The 21,632-nt window shown below is 41.3% G+C and overlaps 1 protein-coding gene across 1 annotated transcript in view; it reads right to left on the bottom strand.

Moving 5' to 3' along the window:
• Positions 1–21,632, bottom strand: part of ADGRB2 (adhesion G protein-coupled receptor B2) — a 251,233-nt gene that overhangs the window by 152,337 nt on the left and 77,264 nt on the right. The window contains exon 5 of the mRNA XM_070764684.1: positions 5,627–5,791. Coding sequence (XP_070620785.1) covers positions 5,627–5,791 — 165 coding nt within the window. The remainder of the gene's footprint in view (positions 1–5,626; positions 5,792–21,632) is intronic.

Raw genomic sequence — 21,632 nt, forward strand, 5'->3', positions numbered from 1 at the left:
CAGCACAAGTTCCAGTGGATCATCTGTGCCACAGCATCATGTCTATGCCTGTAGTCAATCTGTGCGATCTTTTTGCAGCAGCTGAGTATGTGATCGATGGTTTCATCTGTTTCTTTACAGACTCTGCACTTTGGATCGTCTGTTGATTTTTCAATTCTGGCTTTGACAGCATTTGTTCTAATGGCCTGTTCTTGTATGTGCCAGTATTAGTCCTTCTGTCTCCTTTTTGAGTGTTCCACTTGTAGGCCATGACCAGGTCTTTTCTTTATCCACTTTGCCTTCAATCTTCTCCAAGAACTGCCCATGCAATGCTTTGTTCTGCCAACTGTCCATACGACAATGAGTTACAGTTTTTCTGTACTGGTCCTTAGTTTGCTTCACCTTGAGAAGCTTCCTATTGTTGACCTCCATCAACGCTGACTCTTTGCTCCCCTTCACATAGTCAGCTAATGCATGCTTCTCTTCTTCCACTGTCTGCTTCACTTGCAAAAGTCCTCTGCCACCTATTATTATTATTATTATTATTATTATTATTATTATTATTATTATTATTATTATTAATTAGATTTTTATGCCGTCCCTCTCCAAGGACTTATACAACATCCTACTCAGCTAAAACAACAACATCAGAACGACACTCCTAGCAAAGGTGAAAAGCTGTCAATTCCTGCATGTTTGCAGGTGAAACTCCTGCGTCTGTTTGTGCAGAGTCCCTTTTTCACGTTGCCTTCTCGTTCAGCATTTTCCTTTAGAGGCACTAATCTGTTGCAATGTAAGCCAAGGTGTTCTTAGCGTAGTCGAGGCGTCTGCTCACACTCTCGTTTGCTGCACCATTGATTTCAATTGACAAAAAAACAAGAGAGTGGGGAAAAATACAGAGGCGAGCGATGCAGTGGCAAGGAAGTGGCTTTGAGAGCTCCTGTTCCATGCTCTCAGGAGGCTTCTCCGCTGGGAAGGGGGATGCGAAGAATTCATAATGGAATCTCGGCAAGACAATAGCCACGGAACATTTCAGGCGTGCCTGAGCGATAGCTACAGGGGAAGAATTGAATTAAAGCCCATGCAAGATAAAAGAGGTTCCGCGGAGAATGGAGTCTGGTACAACTCTATTACTGAAGGTCAACGGTGCACCTAAAGATCTCACTTATCAATTAATGAGCAATAAATATTGGACAAGGTATACGGGGAAGAAATTTAATCTTATCTCGATGGAAGGATGTGTCCTTGATCTTCTGTCTCGCTGTCTCTCTGAGCTTTGAGACTAGAAGCCCAATCCGTGGGAAAGCAAATTATTTCCGTGCACACAGTCCTCGGTTTACAACCTCACTCAGAATCCGGTTTTCTGTTACTGAGCAAGGCAGTTGTTAAGTGAGTGGCACCCAATTTTATCACCTTTTTTTGCTATAGTTGTATAGAATAGAGTAGAGTAGAGTAGAATGGAGTGGAGTAGAGTAGAGTAGAGTAGAGTAGAATAGAATAGAATAGAATAGAATTTTTTATTGGCCAAGTGTGATTGGACACACAAGGAATTTGTCTTGGTACAGATGCTCTCAGTGTTCTGTTCTATTCTATTCTATTCTATCCTATCCTATCCTATTCTATCCTATTCTATCCTGTTCTATCCTGTTCTATCCTATCCTATTCTGTTCTATTCTATCCTATCCTATCCTATTCTATCCTATCCTATTCTATCCTGTTCTATTCTATCCTGTTCTATCCTATCCTATTCTATCCTATCCTATTCTAGTCTATCCTATTCTATCCTATCCTATCCTATCCTAGTCTATCCTATCCTATCCTATATTCTATCCTATCCTATTCTATTCTAGTCTAGTCTAGTCTATCCTATTCTGTTTCCTTGAAGATATCTAAGATTGCTTATATGGCCCATAAAGTTAGGCAGACTTTGATCACCCCCTGACGCTTTCACTGCCAGTTGTAACATTTTATATTGTTTTGTTTTTATTTTGTTTTTAATGCACTTTTTGTTTGCAATTCGGGACCGTGTAATAATAAAAAAACCACATTCATTCATTCAAGCCCCATTTACATTGTCTGAGGGGCTGATGTGGCTCAGAACATTCTTGGAAACAAAGACGGCGCTGGAGTTTGGCACTTGGTTTTTTTGGAACAATCCAATTTCCTCATTTATCTTTCATTAAAAGAACCTTGGAAAAAAACCCTCAGCATGGCAGAGGGATCATCATGAGGCAGAAATTGTTTGGCACTTGCTGTGGAGCCCAGATGGACAAAGCAAGATCAGAATTTAGAGTACCAGCATCTTATCCAAACAGACAGCAGAGCAAACTTTGCTTTAAGGTGGTAAAAATGCAAGAAATATCAAGAGTTTTGCAGAATGAGACGGGGAACAATCCTTGCCTGTCACCTAGCAGGCCCTGGATTTACAAGACGAAGGGTGGAAAATTCCTTAATGAAATCGCACAGATTGGACACATGCTTCCAGTTAAGAGTCCTTGGGGTTATTATTTCATTAATTCTCCACTGTAAGCACAAAGTCATGGCCTGTAATCAGACCTAGTGACCCCCTTCTACGTGTAAACAAGATCTGAACTAGCAAAGGGGGAGACAAAGGACAGGCTGAACCGGAGGAGTGATTTATGATAGAGACTGTCCTGGGGCTAGACCAAAGCAAGCACAAAGCTACATCAAACTGGCAAGCAAGATATGGGTTTTACGGACCATCTCTTGCCTTTATTTATTTTATTTTATTTATTTATTTATTTTGTCCAATACACAATGAGGGTTTTAGTGGGTATATATCTATATACACATAGTAAAATACATGACGAAGGTTATAGAGGAGATACTCATAGTAAAATATATCTATGAAAGAATAGAAGAGAAGATATAGGAATAGAACATATCAATGAAAGAATAGAAGAAGAGATATAGGAATAGAAGAAAGGTATAGGAGATATAGGAGAGCAATAGGACAGGGGACGGAAGGCACTCTAGTGCACTTGTACTCGCCCCTTACTGACCTCTTAGGAATCTGGATAGGTCAACTGTAGATAATCTAAGGGTAAAGTGTTGGGGGTTTGGGGATGACACTATGGAGTCCAGTAATGAGTTCCACGCTTCGACAACTCGGTTACTGAAGTCGTATTTTTACAGTCAAGTTTGGAGCGGTTAATATTAAGTTTAAATCTGTTGTGTGCTCATGCGTTGTTGTGGTTGAAGCTGAAGTAGTCGCCGACAGGCAGGACGTTGCAGCATATGATCTTGTGGGCAATACTTAGATCTTGTTTAAGGCGTCTTAGTTCTAAACTTTCTAGCCCCAGGATTGAAAGTCTAGTCTCATAGGGAATTCTATTTCGAGTGGAGGAGTGAAGGGCTCTTCTGGTGAAGTATCTTTGGACATTTTCAAGGGTGTTAATGTCTGAGATGCGATATGGGTTCCAAACAGATGAGCTGTATTCGAGGATGGGTCTGGCTTTAAGGGGACTTAATACAAAGGCACAGGTATGATTTATTTATTTATTTATTCACCACATTTGTAAATCACTTAATCAGGGTTAAATTAAAAGGTATAACGCAAAAGTTAAAAAAATAGAACTTTAAAAGTTAGGGTTAAAATATTAAAAGGTAAAGATGTTTCTTTTTAAAAAAAGGTAGAGAAACATTCTGAAGAGAGAAGCCACCCACAAGGTTGCAAAACACTCTTCCGTCCCCATGTCAAAAGGTCTTAACCCTCTTTCTGAAAGTCAGGAGAAAGTCAGGAGAATCTGTTTCACTTCCCCTCTACGGCTAGGGGTAGGGGCAATGGTAAAGTGACCAGACATCCCACTTTTGGTGGGACAGTCTCGATTTTTAACAATTTGTCCCACATCCCAGGGCATTTTTTAAAAGTCCTGATTTTTGGAAAGAATGCACAACAAGCTGGGGATCTTCTCCCACTGCTGAGAGAAAGGAAACACTTTATTCACTCTGGGCAGTGGGAGAGAGAATAAACTTCTCCCACCGCTGAGAAAATGGAAACACTTTATTCACTCTGGGCAGTCCAGAGCAAATAAAGCGCTTCCTTTCTCTGGGCAGTGGGAGAGGGAATAAACTTCTCCCACCGCTGAGAGAAAGGAAACACTTTATTCACTCTGGGCAGTCTTGAAAAAAAAAACAGCTGTTAATTATACGGCATTAACAGCTGGCATAAGTCCATAAAGTCAGAAAGCAAAGATAAGTTATTAGTCCTGGATATTGCAGGAAGCTTATGGAGGTTGGCAAGGTGCCTGGAATCAGTCCACATAACAGAAGCCAAAACATTTAAGCCAAGCAGAGGTTTCCCAAACAAGAGGCACATGATGGAACAAACTATCAAACGAATTGTTTCCTGCAGAGTTTTCCCCATTTTCATCATTCCTTAAATAAGCTTGGGGAGTGGCCAATTAGCCCCAAGCCTACTCACAAGGAGACCTACACCCGCGTAGACATTCCTGCCTTTTGGCAGCTCTGCCTGGTCATGCATTAAGAAGAGCCCCCTCCTCCTCCTCCTCGTCACTGCTGTGAGTTGCTGGAGGTTCCGAAGGCCAAGGCTGAACCTCTGCCTCTGGCACTGAGTCCTTGCCAGCCTGCTCACTCTCTGACTTGGGTGCCAGCTGCCCAGGCTGCTTGCCCATCACCTCATCAGCCTCGTCTCAGACAGGATCCACTACCAGCTGCAGGGGCTGTTGGCAGGTCAGGACAAGGTCATATCACTATTCAACTTGCCAAGACGTGGAGGGAGGGAAAGGATGCCAGAAACAGACCTTGAGAGCCAAGAACCCACCACGGCCACTGACAGAAAAGCAAACCAACACTCCGCAGTCTGCATTGATTGCCGATCAATTTCCGGTCACAATTCAGTGTTGGTCATGACCTATAAAGCCCTTCATGGCATCGGACCAGGGTATCTACGAGACCACCTTCCGGCGCATGAATCCCAGCGACCGCTTAGGTCCCACAGAGTTGGCCTTCTCTGGGTCCCGTCAACTAAACAATGTCGTTTGGCGGGCCCCAGGGGAAGAGCCTTCTCTGTGGCGGCCCCGACCCTATGGAACCAACTCCCCCCAGAAATTAGAATTTCCCCCACCCTCCTCACCTTTCGTAAGCTCCTTAAAACCCACCTCTGCCATCAGGCATGGGGGAACTGAGATATTCTTTCCCCCTAGGCCTTTACAATTTATGCATGGTATGTTTGTTTGTATGTATGTTTGGTTTTACAAAAAAGGTTTTTTTAATTGTTTTAGTATTAGTTTTAGTATTGGATTTACATGATGTTTTATATTATTGTTGTTAGCCGCCCCGAGTCTACGGAGAGGGGCGGCATATAAATAAACAAACAAATAAATAAATAAATAAATAAATAAATGAATGAATAAATGAATAAATGAATAAATGAACGAACGAACGAACAAACAAACAAACAAACAAACAAACAAACCATTCTCAAAACAAAAGAATGATTCACAACTGGACATTTTGAAGAACCAAGGGTGGGGAGAAAGGAAGGAAGGAAGGAAGGAAGGAAGGAAGGAAGGAAGGAAGAAAGAAAGAAAGAAAGAAAGAAAGAAAGAAAGAAAGAAAGAAAGGAGAAGGAAGAAAACCCACTCTCTGTTTTCTCTTCACTTACCGGGGCAAACGGCGGTGTTGTTGCACGTCCTGGTCTCTCGCAGCAAGCCACTACACAGAGTCCCATAGGGGGAGGAGACACAGGAGCGGGTCCTCACCTGAGTGCCCTGCCCACAGGTAAGGGAACAGACACTCCACTGGGACCACTCCTCTGCTGCTGGATCTCCTGGGGAGAAAGAGAGACATGTAGGTCCAAGCAAACGAATAGAAAGAAAAAAGAACGTGAAAGTTGAACCCTAGTGGCAAAGTGGTTAAACTGCAGTTTTGCATAAGCACACCCATGTCCTTCTCCTACTGCCCTATTGTCCTTATTTTATTATTATTATTATTATTATTATTATTATTATTATTATTATTATTATTATTATTTATTGGATTTGTATGCCACCCCTCTCCATAGATTCGGGGCGGTTAACAACAGTAATAAAAAACATCATATAAATCCAATACTAAAACAACTAAAAACCCTTATTGTAAAAACCAAACATCCCTACAAACAAACATACCATGCATAAATTGTAAAGGCCTAGGGTCCCATGCCTGACGGCAGAGGTGGGTTTTAAGGAGCTTACGAAAGGCGAGGAGGGTGGGGGCAATTCTAATCTCTGGGGGGAGTTGGTTCCAGAGGGCTGGGACCGCCGGAGAGAAGGCTTTTCCCCTAGGCCCCGCCAAACAACATTGTTTTGTTGACAGGACCCGGAGAAGGCCCACTTTGTGGGACCTAACCGGTCGCTGCGATTCATAAGGCAGAAGGCGGTCTCGTAGATACCCTGGTCCGATGTCATGAAGGGCTTTATAGGTAATGAGCAACACTTTGAATTTATCTGTATTTACAGGGGGTGGACCAAAAAATGGAAACACCTTGCAGCTCTTCCGTGGAATCCAGATTTGTGAAGCTCCCTTTGAATAGTTTTTGTGGAAACTGGATTCTATACATGTCTGTTGAGCTCTGCAGTGATTTTAGGAGCTGCGGTCTTGTGATCCTCTCTAACAATTCACTTTACAGTCCGACGGTCTCTCTCAGACCACTTCGACTTTCGACCAGACCTGTGCGTGGCTGAGGACGTTTTCCCTTCTCTTTCAAAAGCAGTCATGAAATTTTGAGACATGACCTCTTGAAATGCCAAACATTCGGGCACTTTCTGCTACACTAGCGCCTGCCATTCGAGCACCCACAATTTGGCCTCTTTGAAAGTCTGAGAAGTCTGCCATTTCTAGAAGGTTATAACCCATTTCCTTAAATTTCTGTTTTAAAAAAAGGTAGTTTAAAAAAACATATTAAATAAGATAATTTTTAAAATAACGTTAAAATATGTCAAGTTTTGATTGATTTGAACATGTTCAAACATTATGATGCCAAAAAGTCAAGTGTTGCCATTTTTCTGTCCACCTCCTGTACTTTGCTTATGTTTATACCTATACCTGCTATCTTGTACATGTTTGACAACTAACTGACTAACTAACTAACTAACTAACTAACTAACTAACTAACTAAAATAAAATAATGCACTTGGGGAAAAGGAATCCTCAATCTGAGTATTGTATTGGCAGTTCTGTGTTAGCAAAAACTTCAGAAGAGAAGGATTTAGGGGTCGTGATTTCTGACAGTCTCAAAATGGGTGAGCAGTGCAGTCAGGCAGTAGGAAAAGCAAGTAGGATGCTTGGCTGCATAGTTAGAGGTATAACAAGCAGGAAGAGGGAGATTGTGATCCCGCTGTATAGAGCGCTGGTGAGACCACATTTGGAAGACTGTGTTCAGTTCTGGAGACCTCACCTACAAAAAAATATTGACGAAATTAAACAGGTCCAAAGACGGGCTACAAGAATGGTGGAAGGTCTAAAGCATAAAACGTATCAGGAAAGACTTCATGAACTCAATCTGTATAGTCTGGGGGACAGAAGGGAAACAGGGGACATGATCGAAACATTTAAATATGTGAAAGGGTTAAATAAGGTTCAGGAGGGAAGTGTTTTTAATAGGAGAGTGAACCCAAGAGCAAGGGGACACAATCTGAGGTTAGTTGGGGGAAAGATCAGAAGCAACCTGAGAAAATATTATTTGACTGTAAGAGTAGTAGATGCTTGGAACAAACTTCCAGCAGACGTGGTTGGTAAATCCACAGTAACTGAATTTAAACATGCCTGGGATAAACATAGATCCATCCTAAGAAAAAATACAGGAAATATTATAAGGGCAGACTAGATGGACCATGAAGTCTTTTTCGGCCATCAATCTTCTATGTTTCTAAAATAAGCCAGAGAAGGCGATCCCTCCAATAATTTAATCTCAAGCCAAGTAGGGTTTCAAAGGTGACAATCACCACCTTGAGTTGGAACCTGGAGCAAATCTGAAGCCAATGGAGCTCCTACAGGAGAGAGGAGACCTGTGAACCCCTTGGCTTGCACAAAACCATGTGGGCCACTGCTTTTTGAACCAACTGAAATGTTTATGAATGGTGAGAAATGGAAGGATTTGTATTCCTTAGCAGTTATCTGGTCAGCACCCTGGTCAGCAGCCATCCATTCCCCACCATTCAATCAGAACTGAATAAGCTTCTTGAATGAGCAGTGCAACGTTTTCAGGGGGGGGGGACCCCCAAGGAAGTCTAGTTGTCTTTTGAAAAGCAACTTTGAGACAACCAATTGAACTACGCTCCCATACACTAATGATGTTACCTAGCCCGATAACAAAAGTTCCGCAGAAAAACAGTCAACCTCAGAGATCATCAAGAACCCAACAGTTCAATCCTGAGCTGGACATAACTCTCTCCGATTGTATTCAGCCATCTCCCCCCAAAAATATTAGCAAAACATTTAGCTCCTTCCCAGCAGACAGATGGATCAATCCGTTACTCAGTTGGGTCAACACTATGGTTTAGAGTTTTTCTTTCAATCTAAATTAAAAGATCTCGTATTATAGTAGAACATTTTAAAAGGTCTTTGCTTTGATTCATTGAGGGCCAGGTTTAAATCATTTTATTTATTTATTTTGTCCAATACACAATGAGGGTTTTAGTGGGTATATATCTATATACACATAGTAAAATATATGATGAAGGTTATAGAGGAGATACTCATAGTAAAATATATCTAAGAAATAATAAAGAAGGTATAGTAATAGAACATATCAATGAAAGAATAGAAGAAGAGAGATAGGAATAGAAGAAAGGTATAGGAGATATAGGAGAGCAATAGGACAGGGGACGGAAGGCACTCTAGTGCACTTGTACTCGCCCCTTACTGACCTCTTAGGAATCTGGATAGGTCAACCGTAGATAATCTAAGGGTAAAGTGTTGGGGGTTTGGGGATGACATTATGGAGTCCGGTAATGAGTTCCATGCTTCGACAACTCAGTTACTGAAGTCATAATTTTTACAGTCAAGTTTGGAGCGGTTAATATTAAGTTTAAATCTGTTGTGTGCTCTTGTGTTTGAAGCTGAAGTAGTCACCGACAGGCAGGACGTTGCAGCATATGATCTTGTGGGCAATACTTAGATCTTGTTTAAGGCGTCTTAGTTCTAAACTTTCTAGGCCCAGGATTGAAAGTCTAGTCTCATAGGGTCTTCTATTTCGAGTGGAGGAGTGAAGGGGAATTTAATTTACTAAGATTGAATTTACTAAGATGACACAGTCTGTTCTCTTTCTTCCAATTACTCTGCAAGATTGTGGGTGTGGGTGTGTTTGTGTGTGTGGAAATAAGTGATGAACCCTCTTTATCCTGCCTTTGAACTTTCAAAGGGAATGGCATTAAAAAAAATGCAATAACTAAAGAAAAGTAAATATTTTTTTTTTTAAAGAAATAATTTCCTTCTCCATAAAATATGCATTTTAAATATACTATTGTTGGAGCCAGGAATTTTGTCAGACTGAGTGTGTAAATAGCAAAAGACTTTGGGTAATTAAAGATTGATTCACAGAGAGTCAATTCCATTTACACTAGAATTTGCAGAAATTGCTTTAAATCGGGGATTCTTAAGATAAGACTCCACTTATACTTTGGTTCTGGAATGTTTATTGAGCAAACTGAGCAAGTTTGGACTATAAATGTTAGCCTTTAATAATCCTCATATATGATAAATTAGAACCAAGCCTTCGCGGCTGAAAGCAAACAAGCCTGCATGGGTGAACATGACAGAAACTGATGGGTCATTGTGGACTCAATCCTGTATCGTGTGAACTGCAACACTCTTCTTTACAAATGCCAATGAAGTGGCAAGGGTTTTGGTAGTTCCAAATTGGCTTTGAGATTGGATAGATGGATAGGCAGATAAACAGACAGATATTGTATGTAGATACAGTGGCACCTCTACTTAAGAACTTAATTTGTTCCATGATCAGGTTGAAAAGTTTGTAAGAAGAAGCAATTTTTCCCATAGGAATCAATGTAAAATCAAATAATGTGTGTGATTGGGGAAACCACAGGGAGGGTGGAGGCCCTGTTTCCTCCCAGGAGATTCCTAGGGAGGCCCCACGGAGGCTTCTCCCTGCCTTTTCCGGCCCTATTTCCTCCCAGGAGATTCCTAGAGAGGCCCCACGGAGGCTTCTCCCCACCTTTTCTGGCCCTGTTTCCTCCCAGGAGAGTCCGAGAGAGGCCCCACGGAGGCTTTTCCCCACCTTTTCCGGCCCTGTTTCCTCCCAGGAGATTCCTAGAGAGGCCCCACAGAGGCTTCTCCCTGCCTTTTCTGATTACAATTTCGGAAGCTTGGGTTTATAAGTGGAAAATGGTTCTTGAGAAGAGGCAAAAAAATCTTGAACGCCCGGTTCTTATCTAGAAAGGTTAGTAGGTAGAGGCGTTCTTAGGTAGAGGTACCACTGTAGATAGATACAGTTCTTAACTAATAATCCTTTGTTTAGCAACTGTTAATGTTACAACAGTATAGAAAATAAGTGTCACACAACTTCACAATTACAAATGACACTGTCTCACCTAGTCATGGGATCAAAATTCAGGCACTTGGCCTTCCTAGCCCGTTTCCAACAAGCACAATTGGGGGACCTGGATTTGCTTAATGACTATATTAGTCATTTAACAACTGGCTGGGGAATTCTGGGAGTTGAAGTCCAGATCTCTTCAAGTTGCCAAGGTTGGGAAACACTGGTCTATACAATGGAAATGTTGGTCCCAGTTGTAAGTCTGGTCCAAGTCATGGACTACTGATAGGAGAAAGAGAGAGAGAGATGGAGAGAGAGAGGGAGAGAGAGCAAGGAAGGGAGAGGGAGGGGTAGGAGAGGAAGGGAGGGAGAGAGGGAGAGAGAAAGGGGAGGGAGAGGGAGAGAGAGAGGGAGGGAGAGAAAGGGGAAGAGAGGAGAGTGAGGGAAGGGAAAAGGGAGAGGTGAAGAGGGAGGGAGGGTGGGTGGAGAGAGGGAGAGAGGGGATAGAGTAAGAGTAAGAGTGGGGGAGAGAGAGAAAGAGAGAGAGAAAGAGAGAGAGAGAGAAAGAGAGATGGAGACAGAGATGGAGAAACAGAGATTTCCTTGCAATGAAATCAAGGTGAAAATTGTGCTACGTTGGTTACATTTCATATTGTAGTTTTCTATGTGCGGATTCTTTTCATTTTAACAGAGAAAAAATTAAACCAGTGTTATAACACAATTAAAGTAGTAAAATCTAGAATTCTACCTCCATATCCTCCTTTCTGCTAAACTAATAGCCAGCCACCAGCAATGAGAAGGTGAGACCACCCCATAGAAATAACTAGCAAAGGTCTGATTTCATGCAATAGGCTAAAACACCCGTTGGCTTGCTTTGTAGCCTCATGCATGGGATGGGGATCAAGATTAAAGCCCTGTCTCTTGTTTGTCTGCTATGGAGAAGGTTTATAAAAAAGGGGGGGGTGAAGTTGACATCATGTGTGGCTGCAAGCACCATTTTGACTTCCCCCCTCCCACCTCTTGAGAAGCAGTCTAGGCTATGCACTCAGCCAACATGGCTTTTAATCATGGTTTATGGTTCAGTAGCTTTATTACAGTCCTTTATGACGCTTTCTCTTGGCAAAGGTACCACTGGACAGCATCTTAAAACAGTGGCTGAATTCATACAGGGCAGTAAATTCTGCAAATGGAAAAATAAAAACCAAGAGTTGTGTCCACATAATATGATATACCCAACTAATATACCAGGGATGGGCAGCTATGGTCCCTTTGCGACCTGTGGACTGCAACTCCCAGAATTCCTCAGCCCCTACATTGATTAAACGGATCGAAGAATTTGGTGAAGTAGTGGGATTAAAAACAAATAAAAATAAAACAAAAATTATAACCAAAAATTGTACCCAAAATCAGATAAGACAAATAGAGCAAATTTCTTACATGCAATAGTTTAAAAAAGTTAAGTATCTAGGAATATAGATCACAGCAAAGACTATGACATTAAAAGAAGACAACTATACGAAATTAATTCACCAAATTAAAAAAGATTTACAAAATTGGAAAAATTTACAATTGTCATTATTGGGAAGAATTAATTCAATTGAAATGAGTGTCTTGCCCAGGCTACTATTTCTATTTCAAACCATTCCAATCAATCCAGGTAAAAACATTTTCAAAGAATTGACTAAAATAGTATCAAATTATATTTGGTTAGGCAAAAAGCCAAGAATAAAATTGAAATCACTACAAGAAGTAAAAGAAAGGGGAGGATTAGGACTGCCAAACTGGAAATTATATTATTACGCGACTTCATTAACATGGATTAGAGATTGGATTACATTGGAAAATAGACGAATATTAACTCTGGAAGGACAAGATCTTCAACTAGGTTGGCATGCCTAACTATGATATGGAAAAGATAAGACATACAAGTTCTTTTAAAAACATATACAGTACTAAGAAATTCATTAAGAGTTGTGGTGGCGCAGTGGTTATAATGCAGTATTGGTTCTGGAGACCTCACCTACACAGTTCTGGAGACCTCACCTACAAAAAGATATTGACAAAATTGAACGGGTCAAAGGTGGGCTACAAGAATGGTGGAAGGTCTTAAGCATAAAACATATCAGGAAAGACTTAATGAACTCAATCTGTATAGTCTGGAGGACAGAAGGAAAAGGGGGGACATGAGCAAAACATTTAAATAAGTCAAAGGGTTAAATAAGATTCAGGAGGGAAGTGTTTTTAATAGGAAAGTGAACACAAGAACAAGGGGACACAATCTGAAGTTAGTTGGGGGAAAGATCAAAAGCAACATGAGAAAATATTATTTTACTGAAAGAGTAGTAGATCCTTGGAACAAACTTCCAGCAGACGTGGTTGGTAAATCCACAGTCATTGAATGTAAACATGCCTGGGATTAACATATATCCATTGTAAGATAAAATACAGGAAAGAGTATAAGGGCAGACTAGATGGACCATGAGGCCTTTTTCTGCCGTCAGACTTCTATGTTTCTATTGTAGGCTAATTCTGCTGACAGCCAGCAGATCGACCCTGACTGGGTCATTTTTTCCAAATGAGGATCCAGATTGTTGGGGGCAAGAGGCTGATTCTGTAAACTGCCCACAGAGAGGGCTGTAAAGCACCGTAAAGTGGTATATAAGTCTAAGTCTATTGCTATTTCTATAGTTTACTTTCCAACCAGCATTTAAGAGTTGCACTTTCATTCAATGCTGTCTCACCACCTCAGCTGATTACTTCACCTCACTGAAGATACCTTCTGTTCTGCCGGCGTGTGCCAACCGCCCTTAATTACAGGTTAATTAGTCCAAGCAGACACACACACACGATAGAAGGCAAATAAATGTTCTTTATCAACAGAAGAGAAGAAAAAACTCCCTTTTAAACTTCAAAGGGATTTCTTGTAGCAACAAGGCACAGTTGGAATACAATACAAAAACGAAGTCCAATTATTAACTCAGTAACTGTGAAATTGGGTCACAGCTACTGTTGTCCAAACAGTGATAGACACTCACAATGAAGCATAATCCAAAGTCCAGGAATCCAAACAGAGTCTTGAATACAATCAGGAAACAACAATTCACCTTGACGAACTACAATCAGATAATCTTCCATAACGGCCAAGCCAGCACGTTGCTCTTTTATCTGTAGCACTAATTACAGCAGCCCCACCCAACCACAGGTGGCCTCATTTTCTCTTGTAATAATCCTTCAGTTGTTGTCTCCTATGCATCACTCTATGCATGCATGGATGTGTCATTAATTCTTGTTCAGAATCCAGGGATGATACAGATGATTGATCTCCTCCTGGGTTGTCTGCCAAACTCCTCTCTTCCCTGTCACTCATGCTTCCTTGGTCAGAGGAGGCTTCGTCGGCAGATTCCATCGGGAGCAAAACAGGCCTGTGACATGTGGATGTTTCCCCCACCTCCACCTCCACATTCCTTGGGGCAGGAGCTGGGCCAGAGCTAACCACAACACCTTCTGGAAGTGCAGAGAAGGCCCAGCTGTGCCATTTGCCAAAGCCGCGTGGCCTCACAACCCTGAAGTTTTGGAAACTTCACAGAAGAAAAATACTTCCTGGAATTTTCACACACATCTGCAACTTATCTTGTCCAACACTGCTTGAACTTGCTGCACTGTACATCATTCTGAAGATCAGTATTGCAGACACCTCTATTGCCTGTTGGCTCAGATTTGTGATTTTTTTTCTTTTTAAATTTACATTTTGCAAGTGGCAAAAAGGCATTTGGGGTATTAATTTATTGGAAAGGTCACACGTTTAGTGTGATGCTAAAATGCATTTTGGCATCAAGTAGAGAGCATTTTAAGAATGCAAACAGAACAGTCGCGGGACAAAGACACCCAGGGAGAGTTTAAGACTCTATTCTGCAGTCATCAAAACAATTAGTATTCTCCCAATATATCCAATGGTTCTATTGTCTGAGAATTATGGATTTTGTGGAATCTTTGATGCTCTTCAAGCTTAGTTATTTGCCTAAAGATGCTTCATTACTTCACTCGATAACATCATGAGTGCACTCCAGCTACCTACTTGTTATCTGCTTGGGTAACAAAACATCTTCAAGCAAACCTCCAAACTGAAAGAGCAGCAAAAACTCCACAGTTCAAGCCTGGGTTATAAATATCCTCTGCTATTGGTATTGTGGATTTTGTAGTCCAGCACAGGGCACTGACTTGAAAAAGGCTAATGCAATAGTCCTTGACATAGGACTGGTTGCTTAGTGACCATTTGAAGTTATGACAGATAGCAGTAGTAATAGCACATATAATTATATACCACTTCACAGTGCTTTACAGCCCTCTCTAAGTGGTTGACAAATGTATCTTTTTCTTTTATGTACACTGAGAGCATATGCACCAAGACAAATTCCTTGTGTCTCCAATCACACTTGGCCAATAAAGAATTCTATTCTATTCTATATATTGAGGATTAGCTGCAAGGAGGCTCTATTACAAAAAAAAGGTTTCAGCACCATTGTGCCGAACAGCTCCTCGAATGATGGGTATACCCAAGGTGGCTTTTATTTTTCCTGGGGCTGAATTTTCACTAACGCAACATTCCAACTGAACTTGGAGACTACCCTAGCAGCGAATATGACTTTTGCTGTGGGGCAGATTCCAAATTTCTCCACAAACAAAACTAAATTGAATGGGAGCCACTTTGCTGCTTTCTGTACAACCTACACTTAGAATAACTTTATTGTCACTTTGAATGTACACTAATCAGCATACACTGGTGTGAAATTTAGTTGCACATGGCTCTCAGTGGGCCACCACCTCCAATATACATTACATAAACATGAATGAATGAATGAATGAATGATGAATGAATGTACCCACCTATATTATATGACACAGAGAAACAACACAGTCCAGTTCAAATGTATACATGTACATGTACTGTATAATTGAATGTTTTTTTTAAGTTTTTAGGATGTTTTTAAGTCTGTTATTAATTGGATCAAATTGTTTTATTACGTAATTCTATGTTTGTTGTGAGCCACCCCGAGCCCACGGAGAGGGGTGGCATACAAATCCAATGAATAATAATAATAATAATAATAATAATAATAATAATAATAATAATGGTGAGAAAAATGAATCTTGCAAGATTACTAGACAGATGGCATAGGGAACAAAGCTGTTAAAGAATTTTGTAGTCCTCCAGACTTCTGTGTTTTTGTGATGCTGCGATTTCGCTGAGGCTCCCCTCACTGGGAAACCCCACCTCCAGACTTCCATTGCCAGCGAAGCGCCCATTTTTGCACTGTTGGGATTCCCCTGCAGCATTGCAAAAACACAGAAGTCTGGAGGTGGCTTTTCCCATGACTCTAGGCAGCAGTACTCATCTCTTTCCTAGCCAAGGTAGCCAAGTATTGTCTGAAGATGCTTCCATGGTCATGTGGCTAGCATGACTACATGCTGAGCTACACAGAACGCTACAGCCTACCGATGGATGTGGTACCTATTTATCTACTTACATTTGCATGCTTTTAAACCGCTAGGTTAGCAGGAGCTGGAGCAAGAACAGGCACTCACCCTCTCTTGTGATGCTTGGGTCTCAAACTGCCTACCTTCCAGTCAACAAGCCCAGTGTCTTAACTGCTGGGCCACTGTGTCCCCAGATCCAGAGAATAATTTCTGCTAGACAAAAGGGTCCGATAGGTATAGACCCCTTCCATGAGAGATTTATGAGAAATGAGATCCTAGGTGGACTTTTTCTTTGTGCTCATTCTTATACCTTCACTGGGGCTTCTAAATTGTTTGAAACAACCTTAGGAAGAGCTCTGGCAGATTCAAAAAACCACAGGTGATTTGCACTGAATAAGCCCCCACCTCCCTCATTCTCCGATACCTTCACAGTTGCAGGTGTAATCTGCATTTACACTCCCCGTTCCTAGCCATTGCAGCCCCCAGTCTCCAACGGGAATCTCAGTCAGACAGCTTCTCTTTCTGTCCACCTTGGGCAGACAAGTCATTTACAACAATCTGCTTCTTGATGAGACTTGATGATCTATCTGAAGTTATTGGACAGGCCTGTACTAAAGGATGTCCATTTAAATTATGGAGGAACAGATGGAGGAAGGAGGAGGGGATGCGGGTGGCTAATATTTTCCAAGGAGCATGAGAAAGAAAGCAAAAGAGAGAGAGAATGAATTAGCAATAGCTGAAAGGAAATCCATATGAGGAAGCCATTCCAGCAGAAAGTTGACCTTCAAATAGGAGGGCAAAATGACTATTAAGGTAAGGAGCCCTTCTGTTGTCAGAATATGGCCAGTAAGGGCAAAATTCAGAAAAGCACAGAGAAGAAAGAGAGAAAGAAAGAAAGAAGGAAGGAAGGAAGGAAAGAAAGAAGGAAAGGAGGGAAGGAAAGAGAAAGAGAAAGAGAAAGAGAAAGAAAGAATGAACAAAATAACAAAAGAATGAAAGAACAAAAGAGAGAGAAAGAAAGAAAGAAGGAAGGAAGGAAGGAAAGAAGGAAAGAAAGAAAGAAAGGAGGGAAGAAAGAAAGAAAGAAAGAATGGAGGGAAGGAAAGAGAAAGAGAAAGAAAGAATGAACAAAATAACAAAAGAATGAAAGAACAAAAGAGAGAGAAAGAAGGAAGGAAGGAAGGAAAGAAGGAAAGAAAGAAAGGAGAGAAGAAAGAAAGAAGGAAAGAAAGAAAGAATGGAGGGAAGGAAAGAGAAAGAGAAAGAAAGAATGAACAAAATAACAAAAGAATGAAAGAACAAAAGAGGGAGGGAGGGAGGGAAGAAGGGAAGGAAGGAAGGAAGGAAGACCCCATGATTTAAGCAAGATCTTGGGACATTCAACTTCCCTTCATTTCCTCCCATGCCTTCTTTCTGTAGTTCCCAAAGGGGCTAAACAAAGCTTCCTCCATCCAATTTCATTTCCTCTTAAATAGAAAATCAAGTCTTAATTCTACTACACAGCTGGGGCAGTCCAGGGGAAAAAAACACCCTAGTTTTCTTTATTTTGCTATCATTTTCATCCTGAATCAGGTTTAATTATTCATGATTGTTTTCTGCCCTCTTCTAAAACGCAGCCAAACACTGAATTCTATGCTAGAAATTGGTGCTGCTACTGATAATGGGGGAATTGTTGTTATTGCTGATAAGGAGGAGGAAGAAAACCACAGAGATATCCCTCACCCAGAGCTACTGTGTGCTAAGCTGGTGTCTGACCTTTCAGTCAATGTAGACAACCTGCTAGCCTAGATAGCAAGGTTTAAAAACCAGCCCGTATCTATATTTGCGCATCTGGCCTAGCCCATCTTGCTAAACTCCTGGATTTATTTTTTATTTTTGCACCATTTGTCTTCCACTGTAAGACACACAATGGCTTGGAAACTATAAATCAAAGACAAGGAGGGAAGGGTAGGCGAGAGGCAAAATGACTGGCATTCACATTACCCAGACGGATTTGCTAAATAAATACATAGAAGCTAAACAATTAATACATTTGTTTTCTTTTATGGGTCTCCAAGGAAGGCGCTAAGAGAACACATAAACGGAGCAAATTAAACTCGGTTGCACAGCGGAAGAGGTGGGGTGAAGGATGAGGAAAGGAAGGGATCGCGCCTCTCCTCAATCTGCTGTCGCCATGAAAATGATGGTCCCCTGGGGACCCACCAGGATTGAAGACGAGAGGCAGCTTCTCAGCCATTGGAGGCTGCCTCTTAATTAAATCGCATCTGATTATTAAGGCTCAAGGAGGCACTGAGAAATAAGAACTTCCCCCAGCGCTAAGTAAGCTACTAAGTTAAAGAGCTGGTTCTTCTTCTCTCCCAAAATGGTCACCTTGGAGCAACTCCAAGATGCTGGAAGAATGACAAGAGAGTTCAGCTCATTATATATATTTATTTATTTATTTTTATTGATTGATTGATTTTGTCCAATACACAATGAGGGTTTTAGTGGGTATACCCAGGGTAAAATACATAATGAAGGTTTTAGAGGAGATGCTCATGGTAAAATATATCTAAGAAAGAATAGAAGAGAAGATATAGGAATAAAACAGATCAACGAAAGAATAGAAGAAGAGATATAGGGATAGAAGAAAGGTATAGGAGATATAGGAGAGCAATATTACAGGGGACGGAAGGCACTCTAGTGCACTTGCATTCGCCCCTTACTGACCTCTTAGGAATCTGGAGAGGTCAACCGTGGATAATCTAAGGGTAAAGTGTTGGGGGTTTGGGGATGACACTACAGAGTCCGGTAATGAGTTCCACGCTTCGACAACTCGGTTACTGAAGTCATATTTTTTACAGTCAAGTTTGGAGCGGTTAATATTAAGTTTAAATCTGTTGTGTGCTCTTGTGTTGTTGTGGTTGAAGCTGAAGTAGTCGCTGACAGGCAGGACGTTGCAGCATATGATCTTGTGGGCAATACTTAGATCTTGTTTAAGGCGTCTTAGTTCTAAACTTTCTAGGCCCAGGATTGAAAGTCTAGTCTCGTAGGGAATTCTGTTTCAAGTGGAGGAGTGAAGGGCTCTTTTGGTGAAGTATCTCTGGACATTTTCAGTGGTGGGGGGGGCTATGCCAATGTATTCATTCGTGCTAAATTCCACAACTAAAAAAAGGCGATCCAATGCAAAGACCGGTAGCTTCACTTCAAGGATCTCTGGTTGAGTCTGGTTGAGTCTAATGGCTGTGGAGATTCTCAGTGACCCAGGTCATTGTTGTCCCAAATATTCTTTTTTTTTTTAAGGCAACAGAGCTTTCTTTGTTTCTGCTTGAAGATGTTTCACTTCTCGTCCAATAAGCTTCTTCAGTTCCGATTGAATGGTGGATCTGCTGGATAGGAGCTGGGGTGGCGCAGCAGGTAAAGGGCAGTACTGCAGGCCACTGAAGCAGACTGTAGATCTGCAGGTCTGCGGTTCAAATCTCATCACCGGCTCAAGGTTGACTCAGCCTTCCATCCTTGCGAGGTGGGTCAAATGAGGACCCGGATTGTGGGAGCCATAGGCTGGCTCTGTTTTTAAAAAGTGCTATTGCGAACATGCTGTAAGCCGCCCTGAGTCCAATGGATAGATAGATAGATAGATAGATAGATAGATAGATAGATAGATAGATAGATAGATAGATAGATAGATAGATAGATGAGATAGGTAGGTAGGTAGGTAGGTAGATAGTTAGATAGATGATAGATAGATAGATAGATAGATAGATAGATAGATAGATAGATAGATAGATAGATAAATTCAATCAAAAGCGAAGCAGCTCCTTGGATGAGAAGCGAAACATCTTCCAGAAAAAAACCAAAGAAAATCCAATTGTTTTCCGACAAAGCAGCTTTGGGATTGTGTCTCATATGAAGTGACTATGGACTAAATCCTTAGTCACCCTGGTGGACTCCATCCTCGCGCCCATTTAGAACCTGAGAAGATGAAGTCCATCCACTGAAATATTAAACCTTCCTTGTGAGTCCTCAGACCCGAGCATGCTCCATCGAGCAGGTCTCAGAGCAATGAGGATTCACAGAGCTGTCCTGAGCCCACGATGGCAGCTCTTATGAAATTGAGATACAGAGAACCAATCTGGGGGGAAAAAAGGTTGCCAGTTTCATCAAAGCAAGTGAGATTGCTAGACTCCATAATTGCCTGATTCAGAAACTAATTTTCTTAGTAATGCAAATGCTCTAATCTGCATTTCACAATGTCGATGCTTCTAAAAGGTTTTTGGGTTTTTTTTAGGATTCATTAAGAATTAAAATGTTAAAAAGAAAAAGAAAGGGGAAAAAGTATTGTGTGCTTTCCACTACTTCCCCCACCGGTTGCCTCCCACATATATCTGGACAAATTCTATCCTGGTCAATCTCAACACATTTTAAAAAGAATAATAAACTATGCGAACAAGTGTAGAAACATAGAAACATAGAAGTCTGACGGCAGAAAAAGACCTCATGTTCTATCTAGTCTGCCCTTATACTATTTCCTGTATTTTATCTTACAATGGATATATGTTTATCCCAGTCATGTTTACATTCAGTGACTGTGGATTTATCTACCACGTCTGCTGGAAGTTTGTTCCAAGGATCTACTACTCTTTCAGTAAAATAATATTTTCTCATGTTGCTTTTGATCTTTCCCCCAACTACCTTCAGATTGTGTCCCCTTGTTCTTGTGTGTTCACTTTCCTATTAAAAACACTTCCCCCCCTGGACCTTATTTAACCCTTTGACATATTTAAATGTTTCGATCATGTCCCCCCTTTTCCTTCTGTCCTCCAGACTCTTCAGATGGAGTTCATGAAATCTTTCCTGATACGTTTTATGCGTAAGACCTTCCACCATTCTTGTAGCCCGTCTTTGGACCCGTTCAAATTTATTCATATCTTGTTGTAGGTGAGGTCTCCAGAACTGAACACAGTATTCCAAATGTGGTCTCACCAGCGCTCTATATAGCGGGATCACAATCTCCCTCTTCCTGCTTGTTATACCTCTAGCTATGCAGCCAAGCATCCTACTTGCTTTCCCTACTGCCCGACCACACTGCTCACCCATTTGGAGACTGTCAGAAATCACGACCCCTAAATCCTTCTCTTCTGAAGTTTTGCTAACACAGAACTGCCAATACAAGACTCAGATTGAGGATTTCTTTTCCCCAAGTGCATCATTTTACATTTGGAAACATTAAACTGCAGTTTCCATTGCTTTGACCATTTTGACCAAGTAGAGGCGCTCTTAGGTAAGAGGTTCATTGTACTTATTTGGGTAATTTTATTGGATTTTACATGGGAGTCTGCATAGGGGTCCGGACAAACAGCAGCTGTGCACAGAGCAATTCCTCCCCTTCTCTACCACCACAGAGGGAGGCAGAGACCTCAAGAGGAAGGAGAAATTATCCAAGAATTTCTAAAAGCAAAACTTCCCACTCAGTGGTGGAAATTGAAGAGTTATAGAACCGTCGTCCTCTTAAGGTTTTACCTGGAAAAATAATGGCAATATAGGAAGCCAAAGAGGCTGCACAAATCCAATGGTTTGACAATGAATGACAGGACAGGCAGGGTTTTATGGCTAAATAAGTACAAGACCATTATGCCCCAGTCCTGAGAATCTCTCTGGAATTCTTCAATTATACATGGCA

This window comes from Erythrolamprus reginae, chromosome 11, assembly GCF_031021105.1.
Source record: "Erythrolamprus reginae isolate rEryReg1 chromosome 11, rEryReg1.hap1, whole genome shotgun sequence".
In the NCBI taxonomy this organism is placed as follows: Eukaryota; Metazoa; Chordata; class Lepidosauria; order Squamata; family Dipsadidae; genus Erythrolamprus; species Erythrolamprus reginae.